This window comes from Arachis duranensis, chromosome 5 (genome assembly GCF_000817695.3).
Source record: "Arachis duranensis cultivar V14167 chromosome 5, aradu.V14167.gnm2.J7QH, whole genome shotgun sequence".
Taxonomy (NCBI): Eukaryota; Viridiplantae; Streptophyta; class Magnoliopsida; order Fabales; family Fabaceae; genus Arachis; species Arachis duranensis.
This window is the reverse complement of record NC_029776.3, coordinates 20,774,871-20,793,945: the sequence shown is the minus strand read 5'-3', so window position 1 is coordinate 20,793,945 and position 19,075 is coordinate 20,774,871. Positions and strand designations below refer to the sequence as shown.

Below are 19,075 nucleotides of genomic sequence, written 5' to 3'. Positions count from 1 at the left end.
ATGCGTATAGAAGAACATAACTTATAGTTACAGTCACAGAACACAATTTTCAATACGCTATTATGAATGTAGTTAGCTGATGTTACCAACTATGATTATATGAATAGAATCATATAGCTCTTATTTTATGCTTCTTTGGTTCTCGTAGGTATTATCTATCATGGATTCTGTATATGTTTATTTATTTTAGTTTGCAGCTGATTTCATGCGGTTAAATCAGTTTTCTGCAACAGGTTTATGCAACATTATATCAGGATTTATAATAAATTATCGTTTATCTATCTATATACATATTTAGCCAAATTTGGCACATCATACATGATAGTAACAAATAGTTTTGTATATGCCAACCCTTTTCATAATTGTAAATATCATACTCCTAAGCCAAGTCATATTCGAGTGGACTACAATAGTAGAACGCACCGATCTCGAATAACAAAGCAAAGCCAAAAAAAGAAATCCATAACCTACTCTCCATATATAATTCTCATAATAATAATAATAATAATAATAATAATAATAATAATAATAATAAGTCTTCCCATAACAATTTAATTGATTGCACTAAATTAAAATTTACCATTAAGAATAAACAAAAGAAACAATATAATTTAGAATTTAGATAGTAACAGCATATTCTCCTAATCAACTCTCAAAATTAATCACGAACAAAACTACATCTAATCTCAAGGTTTACCACCACTCTAATTTTCATATTTCACATTATCCATGCCTTCACCATCATAAATTGCCTACAACCACCAAAATTTTGTACGTCAATGACACTTTAAATTAGCATTGTGGAGCAGTTCCAATATCCAGTGAGTGAATAAAAAATTATATATCATTTTTGTCCACTTACATTAGTTTGAGGGGCAGAGCTATCTTGTGTATTGAAAGCATTTTCATTGTACTTTGAAAAAGAAGTTTTATTATGACCAGGAGGGATTTCGCGCACATCCCTACGAACTAATACAGAGATAATGCGTTCACAGAGAATGTCGAATGATTCCATACGCATGGATGAACAAGTGACTACGTTACCATTATCCACCCACTTAACCTCCCACACATTTGTTGGTTTGGCATACCTACAAACATAATAAGTTATACTATTGTCTCTTGTTTGGTAATCCACGACTCTCATTGCACCCGACTGAACAAGAATATGCCTAAATAAAAAGAATACCTCCCTTGTGTAAGTATCAGTAGCACACATTTCAAGGAGTTCAATACAAGTTTGCATAACTGGAACTCCACGCGCAGATTCATATTCAGGATAAAATTCTCTAAATCGCATATGGCCCAACATTCGTTGGAAGTGCTCAATGAACTCGGACAAGTTATAATGAGGCTTAGTATACTTCCCAATCAACGAATGCAAACCCTCGCAGCGCGATGTAATCCTAAATTCAGCAAATAACTTTCCTCAGATGTAACATGTTGTCCATGATCGACATTTCTCGTAAATTTCATTTAGCCATTCCTTTTTCTCAACCCCAAATTCTTCTACCAATGTTTGCCACTTGCTACGGAATAATGGAATTTCGTAATCTCCTAACATACAATCCTTAAACTTAGATGTAAAACGAAGACTACACATATTTGTCGTTGCATTACGCAGGAGATGCCAAGCACACAATCTGTGGTGAGCACCAGGGAATACAGAAGATGGGGCTCTACCATTCATTGTCTCCAAAAACTGTTGTAACACCCATATATAAGTCTCATCAGTCTCATCTATTACAATGCATGCAGCAAAGACAACAGTTTGGTTGTGATGGTTGACACCTGTGAACACAACAAAAGGACACTTGTATTTATTCTTGTTGTATGTAGCATCAAACGCAACAACATCTCCAAACAATTAATAGTCCTCTCTACATAAACCGTCACACTAAAAGAGATTTAGTAACCTTCTATCCATCCCCCGAAACTCTTGATAGTATAAAGATTTATCCTTTGCAGCCATCTCCTCCAAAAATTTAATGCTCTACCTACATTCTCTGGAATCTCACGCCTCACCTTAGCTATTTGATTGGACATGTCTCTAACACCATAGTTCAACTTGTCAAAACCACCACTTTGACTTGCTAGCAAAGCATAAACCTGGGATGTGCTAATTTTCGACTTGCGCATATTGTTTATGAGTGCAATTTCGGCTTTGGACATACTCCGATGACCTGGCAATAACCTGCTCAACCGTCCTTCCAATAGTTCGTGATTATGAACATTTGAAAATCGGGTCACATGCCATCTTCCAGTTACCCCTACAAACTTGACTTGGAATTGTGCTCCACACTCAGTTCTTGTCTCAGTCTTTGGTTCCTTTTTTCTGTTTGGCAAAGTGTATCACTTCTCTAATCGATATCCTTGCCGAAAACACACAAATCCCTGCATGTAGATCTCGTCATTTGAGTTCTTCCAGTTTTTGTCTTTTCTTGCACTGAAACCTTGACTCTTTTACAAATCTGTTGTAAAATTCAAAAGCAATGGGTAGGGTTCCAAAGTGAAACTTGTCAACTTCAACCTCGTCAATGCTTAAAAAGTCAAGTTTCAATAAATCATCAATTGAATCCAATCCATATGCATCATCATAATCATAATCTGTCAATTCTTCCAATATCTCCTCACCGTCTAACTCATCACCCAACCCTTCTTCTTGCTCTTGCAAATGAAGAAATCAAACAACACCAAAATATATATGTTATTTATTTTTTGCCTAATAAATTAAGGGTTTAATTACTCTATTAGTCCTTATAGTTTCGCGAAATTTTCAATTAGGCCCTTATACTTTTTTTCCTTTTAATTGGGTCCATGCACCAAATTTTTTTCAATTAGGTCCCTCTTGGTAGTAATTGGCTTAATTATATAGGGACCAAACTAAAAAAAAAAATTGGTACAGAAACTCAAATAAAAAGAAAAAAAGTATAGAGACTCAATTGAAAAAAAAATTGGTGCAGGGATCCAATTAAAAGAAAAAAAAGTATAGGGACCTAATTGAAAATTTCGCGAAACTATAAAGACCAACAAATAATTAAACCTAAATTAAACACTACACAATGATAATTAGACGTAAATTATTAACAAAACTTAATAATAACTTTCATCAGTCTACAAACATTATCTTTACAGACAAACATTATTTATCAAATCGCTAAAAATTACTATAGAAAAAATTACATATCTCAAACTCAAAGAAAAACAATAAAAAAAAAATTTAATACAAAAAGAATGCAGATTTTAAACAATTTTATGTTTATTTAATTAACAAACTTACAAATTTAGCGATCATGAATAAATATCATATCATCACAATAGCTTACAACAACAATCGATTATATGCCAATTAAAAATTATTTTAAGTTTTAACTTTTATTTACATACTAAGAGAACAAAATTCAACAGCACAAATATGAACATATAATAATCACAAATCAATAGGAATATCACATTTAAAGTAGCATCAATTTGCAAGTAAGAAAAAATCTTAACATGCATTACTAGTAAAATACTATGAACTAGTATTAACTAAGATAAATTGTTAAATCCCAAACTAAAATAAGTATAAAACGAGTAAATGGATATTGCAATGATTTAATGATATTTAAAAATAAAAAAGAAGATAAACCGTTAAAAAATTATTACATTTTTTTAAATAAAAGAAGGTAAAATTCAAATTTTTTCGGTGAATCAAAAGCAAGGGAAAGCTATGGAGGCTAGTGTTTACCTGTGGTAGTAATAGCATACAGAAGAAGTCATCTGTGGTGGGGACAACAACGAAAGTCAGAAGAGAAATATATGCTAGTTCACCAGGTCTTCGAGATTCAAAACGGCGGATATGGATCCTAATTTTGTACCTATGACGGCGAAAAGACGATTAACAGTGTTTCTGAATGACCATGGAAGTATTACGATTGGAGAGGATAGCGCGCCAGGTATTGTAGCGGCACAGCAGTGGTCAGGAACTGATGATGTCCTCGAAGAGTTGCGTGGAGTGACAGGCGGCAACTTAAAACTCCTAATAGGGTGGCAACATTTTTAAACCTTGAGATTATTGAAGAGACAGCTCTATTTTCAATTTCATCATAATAACTGAAAAAGAAGTTGATTCACTGTCTAAATTTTTTATTATATCTAAGTCCAGTGAGTTTAAACTTTTTTCTTGGACTTTGCCCATATCAAAAAAGAAAAACTGATTAAAATAAAATAATTATTAATTATAATATTAATAATCCATACAATAACAATTTAGGAGTATTGTATCATCCACCAGTAAACAATGGTAAAGTGGTTGTCGCGCTGTCTGGCGCTAAGTTTGATTTGAAAAGGAGGCGGCGTTGTTGTTGTTGGTTTATAGAAGAAGCAAACGAAGCGCTCTTCCTTCCGCAGCTCATTTCCCATTGCAGACCACAGTGAATATGGACTCGCGTCTCTCCAATTCCTCTTCTTCCAATCATCACTCTAATTCTAAGAAAAGGAAGAAGAATGCCACCGCCAACAACGCCAACCAGAAAACCCTAGGCGTCGCTTGGGGCTCAAAGTCCCTCTCTGCCTCCTGCTCCTCTCGAAAATCCCCGTTCTCTGATTTCAGCAGGTATTTCCGGACTCATTCATTTATCATTCCCAACATCCTTCCATGCTCTTCGGCCTTTTGCTATCTCCCGCTATATATATATATGCAGTTACATGGCACACAAGAATTGCAAACTTCAGAACCAGTTCGACTCCGAAGCTTCCGCATCTGCTGCTCGGAATACAATTTTCAGTGGAGTTTCTATATTTGTTGATGGTTTCACGGTCCCTTCCAGCCAGGTTAGTGCCTTTTTTTTTCCTTTTGTGTTTTTTATTCTGTTTATCCATGTACCTGATTCTTGAAATTTCAATTTTGGGGGTGGGGAGAGAGAGACCCCGGGGGGAGGGGGGTCTCTGTTAAATTTAAATATCAAATAACAATATGGTTGAGATTAGCTTTCCTTCTTTTGGGCTTAGTGCAGAATGAAATTCTAAGTTTGGTTCAGTTGTAGTTTGTTTTGGTTCGGTAAAACAAAGGGATGACTTGACGTTAATAACCAACATGTTATAGGAGCTGCGGGGCTACATGTTAAAGTATGGTGGAAGGTTCGAGAATTATTTCTCAAGACATTGTGTCACACATATCATCTGCAGCAATCTTCCTGACAGTAAAGTTAAGAACATCAGGTTTGATCAAGTCATTTCAATTTTGAGGTTTAATCCTGCTCTTTCTTATCCGTGATTTTAATTATTGGCTGGTCCAATGCAGAGCCTTCAGTGCAGGACTGCCAGTAGTAAAACCCACTTGGATTTTAGATTCAATTGCTGCTAACAGACTCTTAAGCTGTATGTTCTTGCATTTTTCATGCACCTATATTGATTTCATCTTCATCAGCAAATAAATTCTGCCATATATTTTTACGGGAGCGAAAATGGACTGAGAGTGACTAAACCTTCATTTTGCTTTTCCAGGGGTGCCTTATCAACTTGAGCAGGTTGCTAGTAACCAACCAAAACTGTCAGCATTCTTCACATTGAAAAGTAGCAAGATGTCAGAGGACACTTCTACAAATGCCCTTTGTCAAGTGGAACCAGACGTTGAAGATTCATTCCCAAGGGTTGGCCAACTGAAGGAGAGACACCCATCTGAAGCTGGGGAGATGGTTGAAGTTTGCAGGCAAATCAGTAATGAATCAAATGATATTTCCTCCAAGAAAACTGATGTATTTATGATGGAAGAGCCTATCAGTGAAAGAGTTATATGTGATGAAGAAAAGCTTGCAGAAGCAAACAGTTCAGAAACTAATAATGAAAGAAACACTGAAGGGGAGCTTGATCCTACTTATCAAGAACCTTCTACATCAGTTAGTATTCCCTGCTCAGATAACCAGAATGTACATCAATTTCCAAGTTCTGAAGCCACTGGATCCTCTAAACAATGTCATTCAACTCTTACAGACCCTAATTTTGTAGAAAATTATTTCAAGGTATTGATTTTGGAAGAAGTTTGGATCTTTGTATATTGCTTGGAAAAATGATGACTTTGTTGGCAAATTTTCCGGGCCCATTCATTTGTTATCTTATATGCTCGATATACCATATGTTAACCATTTGGATATATAATATTATGCAAAATTTATCAGGAAACTCGAACATAAGCTCCAATGATAAAGTTGTTTATTACATCAAAATATAATGTCTTCAATTTCAATAGATAAGGTGAATGAAAAGCTGATTTTTGTTTTTCGGTTTGGGTTGAGGGTGGACAATGAATCAATGGCCCCTTTCTCTCATATATAAGGAAGGATGCACATGTGATGTACTGATATGATATTGACTTGCTTCTCACTTTATTTCCTTGATTTTCTTGTCTTACATCGTCATAATCTTGCCGTTGCCATTATTATTATTATTATTATTATTATTATTATTATTATTATTATTATTATTATTATTATTATTATTATTGGTGATTTTATGTTGTAACATCCTGATTGAAGTTTGGTATATGTAGAATTCACGACTTCACTTTATAGGAACCTGGAGACAACGCTATCGAAAACGGTTCCCAACGTTGTCTACTGGTCTGAATAATGGAATTTCTAACAGTAATAAATCCGATATTAATTCGGTTATTCTTCATGTTGACATGGTAAGCTTTACATTTGAGGTTGTTGAATATAAATTATTGTTGTCATTTTACTTTTGATTTGGATTTTGAATAAATATGTCAACTGTATCATACGAAGATATGTAAGTTTGACTTTTAAAAATTAGCACTCCCATCCCAGTTTTATTTTTTTGCCTTTTTTTCTTACTAATACCTGCATTATGGGCTTAAACTTTAATAATGTTGTGTTTGAATACTGTGTGTGCTGCCCCAGGACTGCTTTTTCGTTTCTGTGGTTATCAGAGACAAACCTGCGTTGTTGGACAAGCCTGTAGCTGTATGTCACTCAAATAATTCGAAGGGAACATCTGAGATTTCCTCTGCAAATTACCCAGCTCGTAGTTATGGTTGGATATATACCAATTTATATATAACTCAATCAGCCATATTGTTTGCTCAGTTTTTTGGTATCAAACTATGCTCTATGTTGCTGCTAGGTATCAGAGCTGGTATGTTTGTTCGAGATGCCAAGGCTCTTTGTCCCCATCTTGTTACCTTTCCATACAACTTTGAAGCTTATGAGGAAGTAAGCAGTTACAGGTTGCATAGTTGAATAACTCACAGAGCAGAATATTATGCTTTATGGCGTATCATTCTGTGCTCCCTTTCCCCCTTTACAGTTGATTTTTACCACCATCTCTCTTATTTGGATAACTTGCAGGTAGCTGATCAATTTTATAGTATATTGCATCGGCATTGCAACAAAGTGCAGGTCTTGTTGGGTGTTCTCAAAGTGCATAGCATAAAGTAGTTAGTTGATATCTCTTTAGTCCTTTAACTGCTACTTGATGTAGGCTGTAAGCTGTGATGAAGCATTTTTGGACTTCACAGATGCTATGGTTGAAGATCCTGAACTTTTGGCTTCATCAATTAGAAAAGAGATCTATGAAACCACTAGGTGTACAGCAAGTGCTGGTATAGGGGGGAATATGCTTATGGCTCGTATTGCTACTAGGACTGCAAAACCAAATGGTCAATGTTACATAACTCCAGAGAGAGTATGTTTTGGAGTATTATGTGATTCACAACCTTATATCTTTCTTTCTTGTTCGTAAGCAAATTTTACTTATCTCATTTAGCGATAATAGTGTTTGTGCCATGAATTTTATGCTGAATCTCGTATCCTTGTATATTTACAGATCATAGTATCGATGTACTTGGTGCTCTTGTTATTCTCTTTTTTTATTGTTGTCTATTATTCTTTATTTATAACATTTAAATGACAAATAGCTCTCTTGATGGCAATTGGTAGTTGTAGAGATTATCTTCCTATTAAGTTCCATTACGTATTTAGATTTTGCTCAAAAATGATAATTCTAAGTTTCACTTATATTGTGTATTATTGGAAGTGACTCTTTATGGTTCACTAGGAAGAGCTTATGATAGTTTATGTTCAATGTTTTCAATATATCTTATCTGGCTTTCAGAAAATTTTAAAGATCAACTTATTCCCTTGTTTCTCTATATACTGCTGATGTTGTGCATTTTTTAAAGGGAGGAGAGAATCTGGAGAATTAGAGAATATGTGTTAATCTGTGATATTATCATTCTGTGTGAGAATCATTGATACAACAGAATATATAGTGGGTTGCATAGGGGTAGATTAGTCCTATCGATCACTAAAGCAGTTATAGTTGTCACTAACAAGTAACAACTAGGCAGTTATCATCTCCTATAACAGAATATAACAGGCTACATCCCTTCTATACTCTTTATTTGTGACATTAACTAACATCATATTATCATTTGTGATTTCTAGCTGTTGTAGTTCACTTTGAACAAGAGAATCTACTTCTTACATTCAGCTTAAGTATTTTGATATTATAGTTGAGGTGTGGTATATATCAAATTATCAATATTACCTTATCTCTTATTTAGTTTTACATTTTCAGGTTGATGATCATTTAAATCAACTTCCAGTTGATGCTCTTCCTGGTATAGGGTATGTTTTACAAGAGAAATTAAAGAAGCAGAGTGTTCATACTTGTGGACAGTTGCGAATGATTTCCAAGGTTCTACAGATTTCTGTTGATTCTTCCCTAATAACGTCAATTTGTACTGCTTTCTGTCTGTCATCAATCAATTCCCCGTGGTCTTAGCTATTTTTCTCATTCCTCGAGTTTAGGAAGGCACATGAATTTATAAGGCTTATCATAAGTGAATATATATGCTCTGTTGAAATAACTAATTTCGTCAGAAACTTTGGAAATTATATTGAAGATAATAATAATATGATGCGATAAGTTCTTTCGAGCAAAGAAAATAAAAAAAAGAAGTTGCAGCCCTTCTTTATTCAAGAATATAGTCATTGCACAAACTTGTGTATTCTTGCAGCTTAGTTCATGTACCTCTATACTCCATAGCTATGTTCAACATTCCTTTTGGTTTATATAATTTAAAGGCATTGACATCTGTAAATTCAAGATTGTATCCCTGCTTTCTTTTTTTTACAGAACTCACTGCAGAAGGAATATGGAATGAAAACAGGGGAAATGCTGTGGAATTATAGCAGAGGAATTGATTATCGATCAGTAGGGATCATTCAGGTATTTTTCCTTAATACTTTGCTTTAAAATCCAAACTTGATTTGTCATCAGATTTGAGGTAGGTTAGATCTCCTTAACTTCTTATTAGACATAAAACCATTTGTGCCTCAACATAAAAGCTTAAGCTTTTGGGGTAGATGGTAAACATGGTTTCAGAGCCTTAGAATCGATCCTTGTTTGCCTCTCTCTTCTAAATAAAAATTGAATTTTAGTACAAGGATGATAAGCATGTGCCTTGTTCATACTTCAAGCCCAAAAGAGGCTTGACGTATTGGATATAAAATCATTCCTATGCTTTAGCTAAAAGTTTAAGTTTCTGGGATAGATGGTTCACGAGTTATGATCAAAGTGTTATAAGTCATAAACTTTTATTTTCTTTCATTTTAGGACCTACTGTGCAAACTTTTCTTTAATGGTAGTCTAGGTTTGATTAACAACTGTAAGAATGGTCTTGGACTATGACTAAAAGGATATAACTGTCTAGTTAACAAGATGTGATATGCACATATGGCGTGAAATCACGGTTCTATTGCCAAAGACTAACAAGCTAGTTGAAGCTGTAGGTTGAGTTTCTTTTATATAAGAATACAATTATTTGAAGTATAGTTTATATAATAACATCACATACCAGGTAGCATGAATATTATATATACTAGTGTATCGATATGATTCACTCATTTATTTATTAAATGTGTGTAAAAATAATAAAATTGGAATTAGTTAAGATGACAAAGGACTTATAACTTAACTAAAAGGCCTTGGTTGTCTTGGAAACAGCAAAAAATGTTTTTGTTTTAAATTTTTTTTATTTTTACGAATTATATATCAGAGTATTTTAAAAAAGTAAGTTGTGCACTTATTTTAAAAAAGAAAGTTGTGCACTAACCTGTTTCATATTCCCACACACACAAATTTAATATATGAGCACGAATCTTAGGCTCAAATTCGGCTCACAAGCTCATGAACTTACCTTATCAAGTTGTTAACAAGTTGAACGCAAAGCAGCTCAGGAATAGACTTGATTCACTTCCGGCCCTAGTGTGGGTTGACGAGCACTAAACACCGGTTTAGAAAATTCTCAAGTTTAAAGCTCAAGATTCATCGTAGCTCTAAACCGGAATTTATCACTCTTCAAAGTTTACTAAAAATGTCACAAATTCAAATCAATAACCGGGAGTTTAATTCCGGGTCGTTCTCCCTAGGAATCACAATCGAGTTCATATAATTGGCTATGGGGGAACTTGGGATTTGGATCACAATTAACGGAAATTTAAAAAGAAAGAAATTAAAAGAGCAAGCAATAAGTAAATATCAAAATGAATTAAATTAGGAGCAATTAAAGAAATTAACTAAGAATAGGAAAGCGAATATCAAATGCTATAAAGGGTTTGGCAAGGGTTGAGAGTTAAGGATCACTATCCTTGTCACTAACTACAACATGATAATTATAAAGAGCAAACCCAATTCGTCAACATCTACAAATCGAGGAAAGTCAATTAGGCTTAATTAATCCTAATCCTTAGGTACTAACCAACTTACTAATTGAATTTGTAAAAGATTAGCATTAGTGGAAACAAGATTAATTAATATCTTTAAATTATCAATCAACTTGGATATTAGTGAGTCCAGGTCACCCAATTTCTCAACCCAAGCCAAGAATGTAAAAATCTACTCTATAACTAACTTAAGCATTTTATCAAACACCTAGAGTGCATAAACATAGAACTTCAAAAATTGCAAGAATTAGTAAAATCTACAACTATCCAATTCAAGAAAGCAATAATAACAACTCAATTAAGCATGAATTAAACATAAAAACATAAACTTGCATTAAAGGAAAATGAGAATTCAACAAAGATATATAAACTAAAATAGCAATCTAAAAAAAACAAACAAAAGATTCTAAGCAAAGTAGAGTAGCAAAACAAGAAACTGTAAACTAAAAACTACAATTAACAAAACTAAAACCTAAAAATAGAAAGAAAATTCATAAGAAACCCTTTTAAATTCTAGAGAGAAGTTGGAGCTTTTCTCTCTAGAATTCAAGGTCTATAAACCTAAAAAAAAAAAAAGAAAAATTGAAGAGTGTATGTTGTTGTGTGTATCCCCCTTCATTCTCCCCTCAAAAGGCATCAGAAATGGACTGAATTGGGCCAAAAATGGCCTTGAAATCACGAGTCACGTGCCTTTATTAGTGAGGCACGAGATGGGTTTGGTGTGTATGCACCACTGCAGGTTTTCCAAACCTCCATTTCTTCACAAAATCTCCACTTTTGCATGCTTTTCTTCCATCTTTCTAAGCCATCATTGCCTCCTAAACCCTTAAACAACTTAACAAACATATTAAGGTATCGAATGGTATAAAAGTGAAATTAATTTAATAATTTTAAAGGCCTAAAAAGCATGTTTCAATCAATTAAGCACAATTAGGAGAAAACTCACAAAAAGTATGCATTTTTATAGACTAAGTGTAGGTTAAGTTGATAAATTCCACTCCTTCCAATGCCAAAAAATGATCATAAATTATGGATTTATCAGGGGCCTGCAGCACTTTTAACTTGGCAACTCATGTTTGGCATCTTACTCATTTTATCCTATGGAAGTTTATCTGTCTTTCTAATAAGCTGATGTCTAATATCAGTTTAAAGGTTCTTAATGATATCATCTGCCATTCTGTAGGAATGTAAGTCTATCGGTGCGGATGTTAATTGGGGTGTGAGGTTCAGAGATATGAAAGATGTTAGTACTCTTATACCGTGTATTGTAGTCTTAAGTTTCTTTTTATCTTACAACCTTGGAAAACTGAATCTGTCCCAACATTAACGTAAAATATATTCCAGTGTGAACACTTCCTAATAAACCTATGCAAGGAAGTTTCGTTGCGTTTGCAATGTTGTGGAGTACAGGGGCGCACTTTCACTCTAAAGGTACTATACAATTAGCTTGTGAGATTTAATTTTTGGATTATTCTGTTATAATCTGTTTCAACTGGTAAACTGCTTTGAATGTCCAGGTTAATTTCTTAAACTATCATGCATGATATTTATTTATACCTTCTTTAATTCTAATTGAACTTTATAAATATTTTTGGATCTATGATTTAGATAAAAAAGAGAAGAAAAGATGCTGATGAACCTGCAAAGTTTATGGGCTGTGGGGACTGTGAAAACTTGACTCACTCTGTAACGGTAAATCTTGAATCATATTTTATGTCTATACTCTATATTATTGTTTTCTTTAAGGGTTTTCAATTATTCTAATATCTGATTTTGTGTGATTTTCTCATGATAGATTCCTCTTGCAACTGAAAATGTGGAAATACTTCAACGAATAGTAAAGCAACTTCTTGGATGCTTTTACATAGGTAAGGACTCTGGCCTGCTTAATCTTTCGTTGGCATTGTTTTCCACCATTTTATTTTTTGAAATATATAACTAGCAAGTCAGGGACTTGTTCCTTTATCTTTAAAAACAATCCTCTTTGGTTCAGTAGCTACATGGATCAATTGGCACCATTCTTTTTAGGGGTCGAAACCGGCTTTTAGTGAAGGCAGTGAAAGTTAAGGTAGTGGAGATAGATATTGAGGATAAAATATTATGGAGATGGAGAGATTCAGAATAATGTAATCTACTTAAGTTCAACTTTACAGTCACATTTATATCACTGCTTTGTCCGTGGTTCAAGTCCAAAGTGTTTCAGCATGAGTGGCTGTATCAGAGATATAAAATCATTCTTTCACTTACACTCATTCTTTCACTCCTTAATTTTGGTAAATGAGAGTCAAGAACTAAAGCACACCTGTGGTGCTTAACATAGCTATGTAGTAAGGATGTTAACCAAGAAGTTATGCAGTTTTACTTGCATTGCTGATGACAGCCCTTGGTCTTGGTTTTATACTCAAAGCTCCTTGACACTGACCTTCATCTTTTTATCATATTCTAAACTAAATGCTTGCATGCAAGCACTTAAGTTCATATAAGCTCTTATCTTTTAGTTTGAGCTATTACTTTTAAATGGTTGTAAACTTGTAATCTGAATTTTAAGTGCAGATGCTGGCATCAAATAACAAATCTGATGCTGGCATTATAATGTTGCTTATGTTTAAAGATCTTCACGTGCTAAGTTATGTTGGTTTATCTTCCTCAAAACGTTAATTGGTGTCAGTTGAATACTTTTAGTAGGGGATCAGGGTCTGTTCAATAAAGATCTAATTAGATATCCAAACATATTCATTTTCTTCTTTCGTTGATTTCACATAGATGTTAAAGAGATTCGCGGTATTGGATTGCATGTTTCCAGACTTGAAAATGCAGATACGTCTAAGCAAGGTACCTGCAGTGTAACTTAACTTTGCTGTAAAAATGCATGATTTGGTTGTATATAACACAGTTGCAGGGTATGCCAGTTGCTGAACTGAATGAAAACTCATGTTTTTATGAGATCTCTAACCTTGGCATGTCCATCTTTCTCCATTTCCCTGCGCATAGGGAATTTTGTCCTTTTCCTGGGCTTTGAACTTTGTTTTTGTTTTCCTCTTTTTGGGTTGTATAACATTACTTATTTCATGAAGGTACAGAGAAGTATACTTTGAAATCATGGCTTACTTCAGGATCTGCAAGTGTGAAAAAACAGAAATATCATATGGGTAATTGAAATTGCTGCCAAACAGAGTTAACTTATTGCATACTAATCTTTAGAACATGATTATTGATTCATATTATAATATATTTCTTATTTCTTATTTTCATTATGAATTTTACTAGTGGTGGAATTTGTGAAGACAGCTTCTGTTTGTTTCTCTTTCTTCAGGTCATAACAAACACAATTCAGATTGTGCGAATTGTGCTTCAAGTCATGGATGCATTCATTCACAAGGCTCTTCATTTCAAATTGACAATAAAATACTAAATATCCATGTTAGTGGTGATCCGATTTCAACACCACCTCCTTTATGTCAGCTTGATGTGGAAGTTATTAGAAATCTTCCCTCTGAAGTATTTTCAGAACTAAATGAAATTTATGGAGGGAAGTTAATTGATTTTATTGCTAAAGGAAAAGGCAAATGTGAGAGTTCTAGCTCTCTAGGAAACTCATTGGAGGACGATGGTAAACTTTTCTGTATTTTGTTAGCGTTTCTCTTTTAAAGTTGGTCAAATGTTAAACTTGTCATACATGCATTCAAATTGTTTCTGTTAGCAGCTATATGTAAAGAAGAGGACCTTCCATATTCTGATCCTATTCCTCTAAATCAAATCTTTTCAGAAAATAAGGTATGGTTTTCTCTTTTCAACCTGTTTGATACTAGACTGGATGAGTGTCTGGTTTGCTTTAAAAATTACTTCATTAAGCTCGCTTCTACCTATCTTTCATATGCTTCTACCCATCTTTCATGTTCCCAAGGCTTATTGATTTTTATTATTCTTATTATTTTGGTTTGATGGATCCAAGTTTTTTCGATAGATTTGTTTACCTGTTCATTTTACCGACACATGTTCATTAGCCAATTAACTTCTATTTAATTTCGTATGTATTAGATTCTTTTAAGGAAAAAATAAATAAAACTTGCTCTAACATATCAGTTTTACAAAACTTGTAGGTTAGCTATTTAGTCCACATGGTTTTTTCTCTAGCTTTTTGGAACCAAGATGATCAGTTTGAAAATTTTATTAGGTTTTTAGCTGTTTTCTTCAGTTGCTAATTAATTCAGCAGTTCGTATTAATTCCTTTTTGAAAAGGGGAGACTTACATGTGATTGAGTTGAATCCATATTGTGGCTTATTGCAATTAAATACCAATTACAGTTATTAGAAAGGGAAGCAATCTTAGTCTTGGTTATTTTTGTTTGCAGTATTTTAAGATTTTTCTAGAAGTATTGTATTTAGTTACATATATTATCATCTATTGACAGGCAATGCAGCATGAAAGAGTACTTGGCTCAGGACATGGATCCTGTTCCCAAGTTACTCATAATTCGAACATTGAAAGAGATGATTTATTGCCTTCTTCTTTAAGCCAAATTGATGCTTCAGTGTTACAGCAAATTCCTGAGGATTTGAAAGCTGTTATTCTTGAGCATCTTCCTGCACACAGGGCGCAAGCTTTCTGCTCTACTCCTGCCATTTGCCCTGGTAGAATCAATCAGGATTCAGTAGGTGTTGATACTTCAAAGAATTGTCCTGGAACAGTTAATCATGCTTTGAATGACAGTCTTCGGGCCGGTAATCTTCCAAGTTGGATGGACAAGTTTAAAGACAGCAGTTGCTTAAGGAAGCTCAGAGAAATCTATCATAGATCTGGGTTTAATAGCCAGTTATCTTCAGTTTTACCCCAATTTTTATCTGAGTTTCACCACCTAGATCTTACCCAAGAGATTTACGATGAAACTGTTAACATCATGTGTGAGCTACTGAAGCAATATGTCAAAGTGAAGATAGAGAGAGATATTGAAGAGATTTATATTTGTTTTCGGCTTCTGAAAAGGTATGTTAATTTTGCAATTTGGTAGCAATACTGTATTGAAAAAGATTCTTATCTTTTCATATTTATTTATGCCTTCTCTCACATTCTCCGTATACATTATACAAATTTATTGAGTATCAATTCTGTTGATTTTTGGACTAAAAAGGAGTAGAGTTTGTTGTTGATATAATTTCTTGTCTGTGGAAACCATCTTCAGGATCATATCCATGTCAGCTTGGTATTTGTGTGGGTAAATTAGTATTTGGTAAAAAGCATAATGTAAAGGCAATGGTTGTGCAGCCAAAGTCATTTTACTCTTCATATTTTTTGGATTATTATTTTGTTGAGAATATTTGCAGTAACTTACAATTTGGTTTCAGGTTTGCAGTGAAATCCCAATTTTTCTCCCGTGTATATAATGATATATTTCCATTCCTTCAGGTATAGTTTACAAGGCAACTTGTGCATGTAAATTGGGGGTGTTGAGATGATGGATGGCCATCTAATAGAAGTTCAGTGATAGTCTGTTTCGTGCATATCAAAACGTATATTTCATATGTCATGCTCTAATTTTGTAGGCAGCCGTAGATGACAATTACGGAGGAAGCTTGTTTATGCCATAATAGTAGCAACACCCAAATGGTCTATCACCTCTTATTACTCTCAGAAACTTCCCAGCAATTCACTGGTTTAGCTTTATGAGCTTAAGAGTAAGAGGTCAGATCACAAACCAACAGTTGCTATCTGCAGCTGATGTGTGGAGTACTTTTGATGTATGCGATGTGATCGCTAAACATGGTCTGTGGTGCTATGTACTTATTTTATTGGATGTTGCATTTAACTATTTAAGTTCTAGTTAGTTAATTAAACATTCTTATTAACAAATTTGTAATTTCACGTTGCTTTGTTCCCATCAGCAGTGAACAGTTGTATATATTTTTTTGCTCAAAAAGTGTGAATCCTTCTGTGTCATTCCCTAGACTTTTGCTTTGATATTAAACCTGTCATATTAGCCTTTTTATTTGTAGGAAAACAGCCTGCCACTTCATTCTTTGTATTTTATAATTGACAGGTATTTGCATTTGCACTGTTTACTTAAGAGTATTTTTTCTCTGGTAAAATAGATGGATGTTTCTTGCCATGCTGTGTTTGTCCTTTTTATCGGTTTACAAATTATTAGTATTTAGTAATTTAGTGTCACTGTTAGAATTGGGTTTTAGTTTGGTAAATTAAAAAATTATGTGTTGGTATTTGTAGTTTTTAAAAAAACGTTTAAGTTAGTTAGTATATTTTAAAAACTAGTTTTAATAAATTACTTTAATGAATATGGATTCTATAAAGGGTTACGTTACACATCTAAGTATTTTTTCATCCAAATTTTATTCAAGTAGGTCCAACACTAACAAAAATTACTTTCATTAAAAAAGTGTCATTACATGTGCTTTATCTTTTTCTCTCCGTTCTTTTTCTTCCCTGCTTCTTCCTCTTCTTTCAAATATATGCATACGTCATCTTCTTTCAAATTCACGTATATACTTCCTCCTTCTTCGCGCACGCAAATTCTTCTTCTGCTTCTCTTCTTTCTCCTCTTCTTCTCCTTTTTCGTTATCATCATCACCAACAACACCACCATTTTGCTAATGGATTATTTTTTTAATCGAATTGAATTGAATGGATGTAAGGGTTCTGAATCTGAATTGAGTTGATGATCTCTAAATTGTAGAAAGATGTGTTTTGAATTTGATTTTATATAATAGATTATGTTTCATTCATTCAGTACTATACAATTGTTTCACCATGAGTACGTATTCGGTTCATTATGCAGAAAGCTGTTTGAATTTGATTTTATATAATGGATTATATTTTATATAATGGATTATGTTTCGTTCACTCAGTATTATACAATTGTTTCACCATGAATACGTGTTCGATTCATTATGCAGAAAGCTGTTTGAATTTCATTTTATATAATAGATTATGTTTCGTTCACTCAGTATACAATTGTTTCACCATGAGTATGTGTTTAGTTCATTATAAAGAAAGTTGTTTGACTCGGTTCATTATGCAGAAAGCTGTTTGAATTTGATTTTATATAACGGATTATGTTTCGTTCAATCAGTACTATACAATTGTTTCACCATGAGTACGTGTTCGGTTCATTATGCAGAATGCTGTTTGAATTTGATTTTATATAATGGATTATGTTTCGTTCATTCAATACTATACAATTGTTTTACCATAATAATATGTTCGGTTTATTTCTGTTCTGCACAATTCAAAACTCTTCCTCCTCGCTTTCTACTGCTTCTTTACCAAAAGAATGACGATAAAAAGAAAACATGTGAAGAAGAAAGAACACGAAATAAAAAGAGGAGAATGAGGAAGAAGAGGAACGTGAAGAAGAATGCGAAGAGAAGAAGACGAGAAGAAGAATGTAACGAAAGAAGAAAACAAGAAAAGTGTGTGACCTAAAATTGTTTGGATGTAAAAAATATCTATTCTATAAAATGAGAGAATTGGTAAAATAGTAAAATAAAAAGATAATTATTATTAATTTTATAACTTCTATAAAATATGTGTCTCGCTATTTTAATTTAAGAATGATTAATTCTTTATTTTATTATTTAACTAATTTTTTTTATTTTAGAAGATCGTACTCCAAAATAAAAATTTGACTAAAGTGACACTTATTAGACTATTAAGCTTATTAGGGTATGGCCCGCATATGTGTAGGTCATGTGATTAATCTACTCTGATATTCTGGTATCATTTATTTACAAAAAGATCATTGTATATCTGTTAAAAGAATTAATTTAATTATTATATACATTAATTGGGTAATTAATCTTTTGTTATGTTGATGTTTAATTTAGTTATAAAAAATTAATCTATAAAATTTAAAATAGTTAATATCCTTTAGTAATAGTTAATATTTTATTTGTATTTTTTTAATATCTTTTAATTAGTAATTTTAGAGAATATTTTAATTAAATTTATAAAAATAAATAAGTATATTAGGAATGTATATGATTTGGACGGGCCTAAAGACCCAGCTTGGACACGAATACTTTAGAATTAATTTGGTGTGATTTTACCGGATTTAATATTGGATAAGAATATTAAAAATATACCAATCATTATTTAGGATCGGGTCTAGATCAAGATAAACCCAGTTTTACTCGGTCTATATGCATTTTAGAGAGACTAAAAGGATATATATGTTTTAAATTAATTTAAATATTATGTTATATTAATTATAAATTTATTATTTTGTTTTTAATTACATTTGTTGAATTAAAAAATAGATAAAAAAAGTATAAATTAAATTTTATGGATAAATTCAAGTTCAAGTATAGATATCAACTTCTTGGTAACAAATATATTT

At 32.9% G+C, this 19,075-nt stretch overlaps 2 protein-coding genes across 6 annotated transcripts; one reads left to right on the top strand and one right to left on the bottom strand.

Annotated features, from left to right (window-relative positions):
• Positions 1 to 1,429: 1,429 nt before the first annotated feature.
• LOC107488613 (protein FAR1-RELATED SEQUENCE 5-like) lies at positions 1,430 to 4,404 on the bottom strand. Its single transcript, XM_016109370.1, has 4 exons — positions 4,372 to 4,404; positions 2,454 to 2,665; positions 1,917 to 2,335; positions 1,430 to 1,791 (listed from the first exon to the last, which is right to left on the bottom strand). Exons 1-4 carry the CDS (start codon positions 4,402 to 4,404, stop codon positions 1,430 to 1,432), a joined length of 1,026 nt encoding a protein of 341 aa, XP_015964856.1.
• On the top strand, positions 4,254 to 16,649 carry LOC107488676 (DNA repair protein REV1). Of its 5 annotated transcripts, none has more exons than XM_052262101.1 (23): positions 4,255 to 4,597; positions 4,686 to 4,815; positions 5,087 to 5,202; positions 5,285 to 5,361; positions 5,488 to 6,002; positions 6,530 to 6,667; positions 6,900 to 7,032; positions 7,123 to 7,211; positions 7,347 to 7,397; positions 7,480 to 7,683; positions 8,578 to 8,697; positions 9,139 to 9,231; positions 11,911 to 11,970; positions 12,072 to 12,158; positions 12,336 to 12,419; positions 12,523 to 12,595; positions 13,491 to 13,559; positions 13,808 to 13,876; positions 14,041 to 14,337; positions 14,428 to 14,501; positions 15,140 to 15,711; positions 16,071 to 16,131; positions 16,269 to 16,649. In XM_052262101.1, the coding sequence occupies exons 1-23, from the start codon at positions 4,422 to 4,424 to the stop codon at positions 16,311 to 16,313; spliced, it is 3,333 nt and encodes a 1,110-aa protein (XP_052118061.1). In that variant the 5' UTR covers positions 4,255 to 4,421; the 3' UTR covers positions 16,314 to 16,649. The 5 variants fall into 5 exon arrangements, with proteins under 5 accessions (XP_052118063.1, XP_052118061.1, XP_052118060.1 ...); XM_052262100.1 differs by having other exon boundaries at positions 13,491 to 13,563; positions 13,806 to 13,876; positions 14,431 to 14,501; XM_052262099.1 differs by having other exon boundaries at positions 13,491 to 13,563; positions 13,806 to 13,876.
• The last annotated feature ends 2,426 nt before the right edge of the window (positions 16,650 to 19,075 follow it).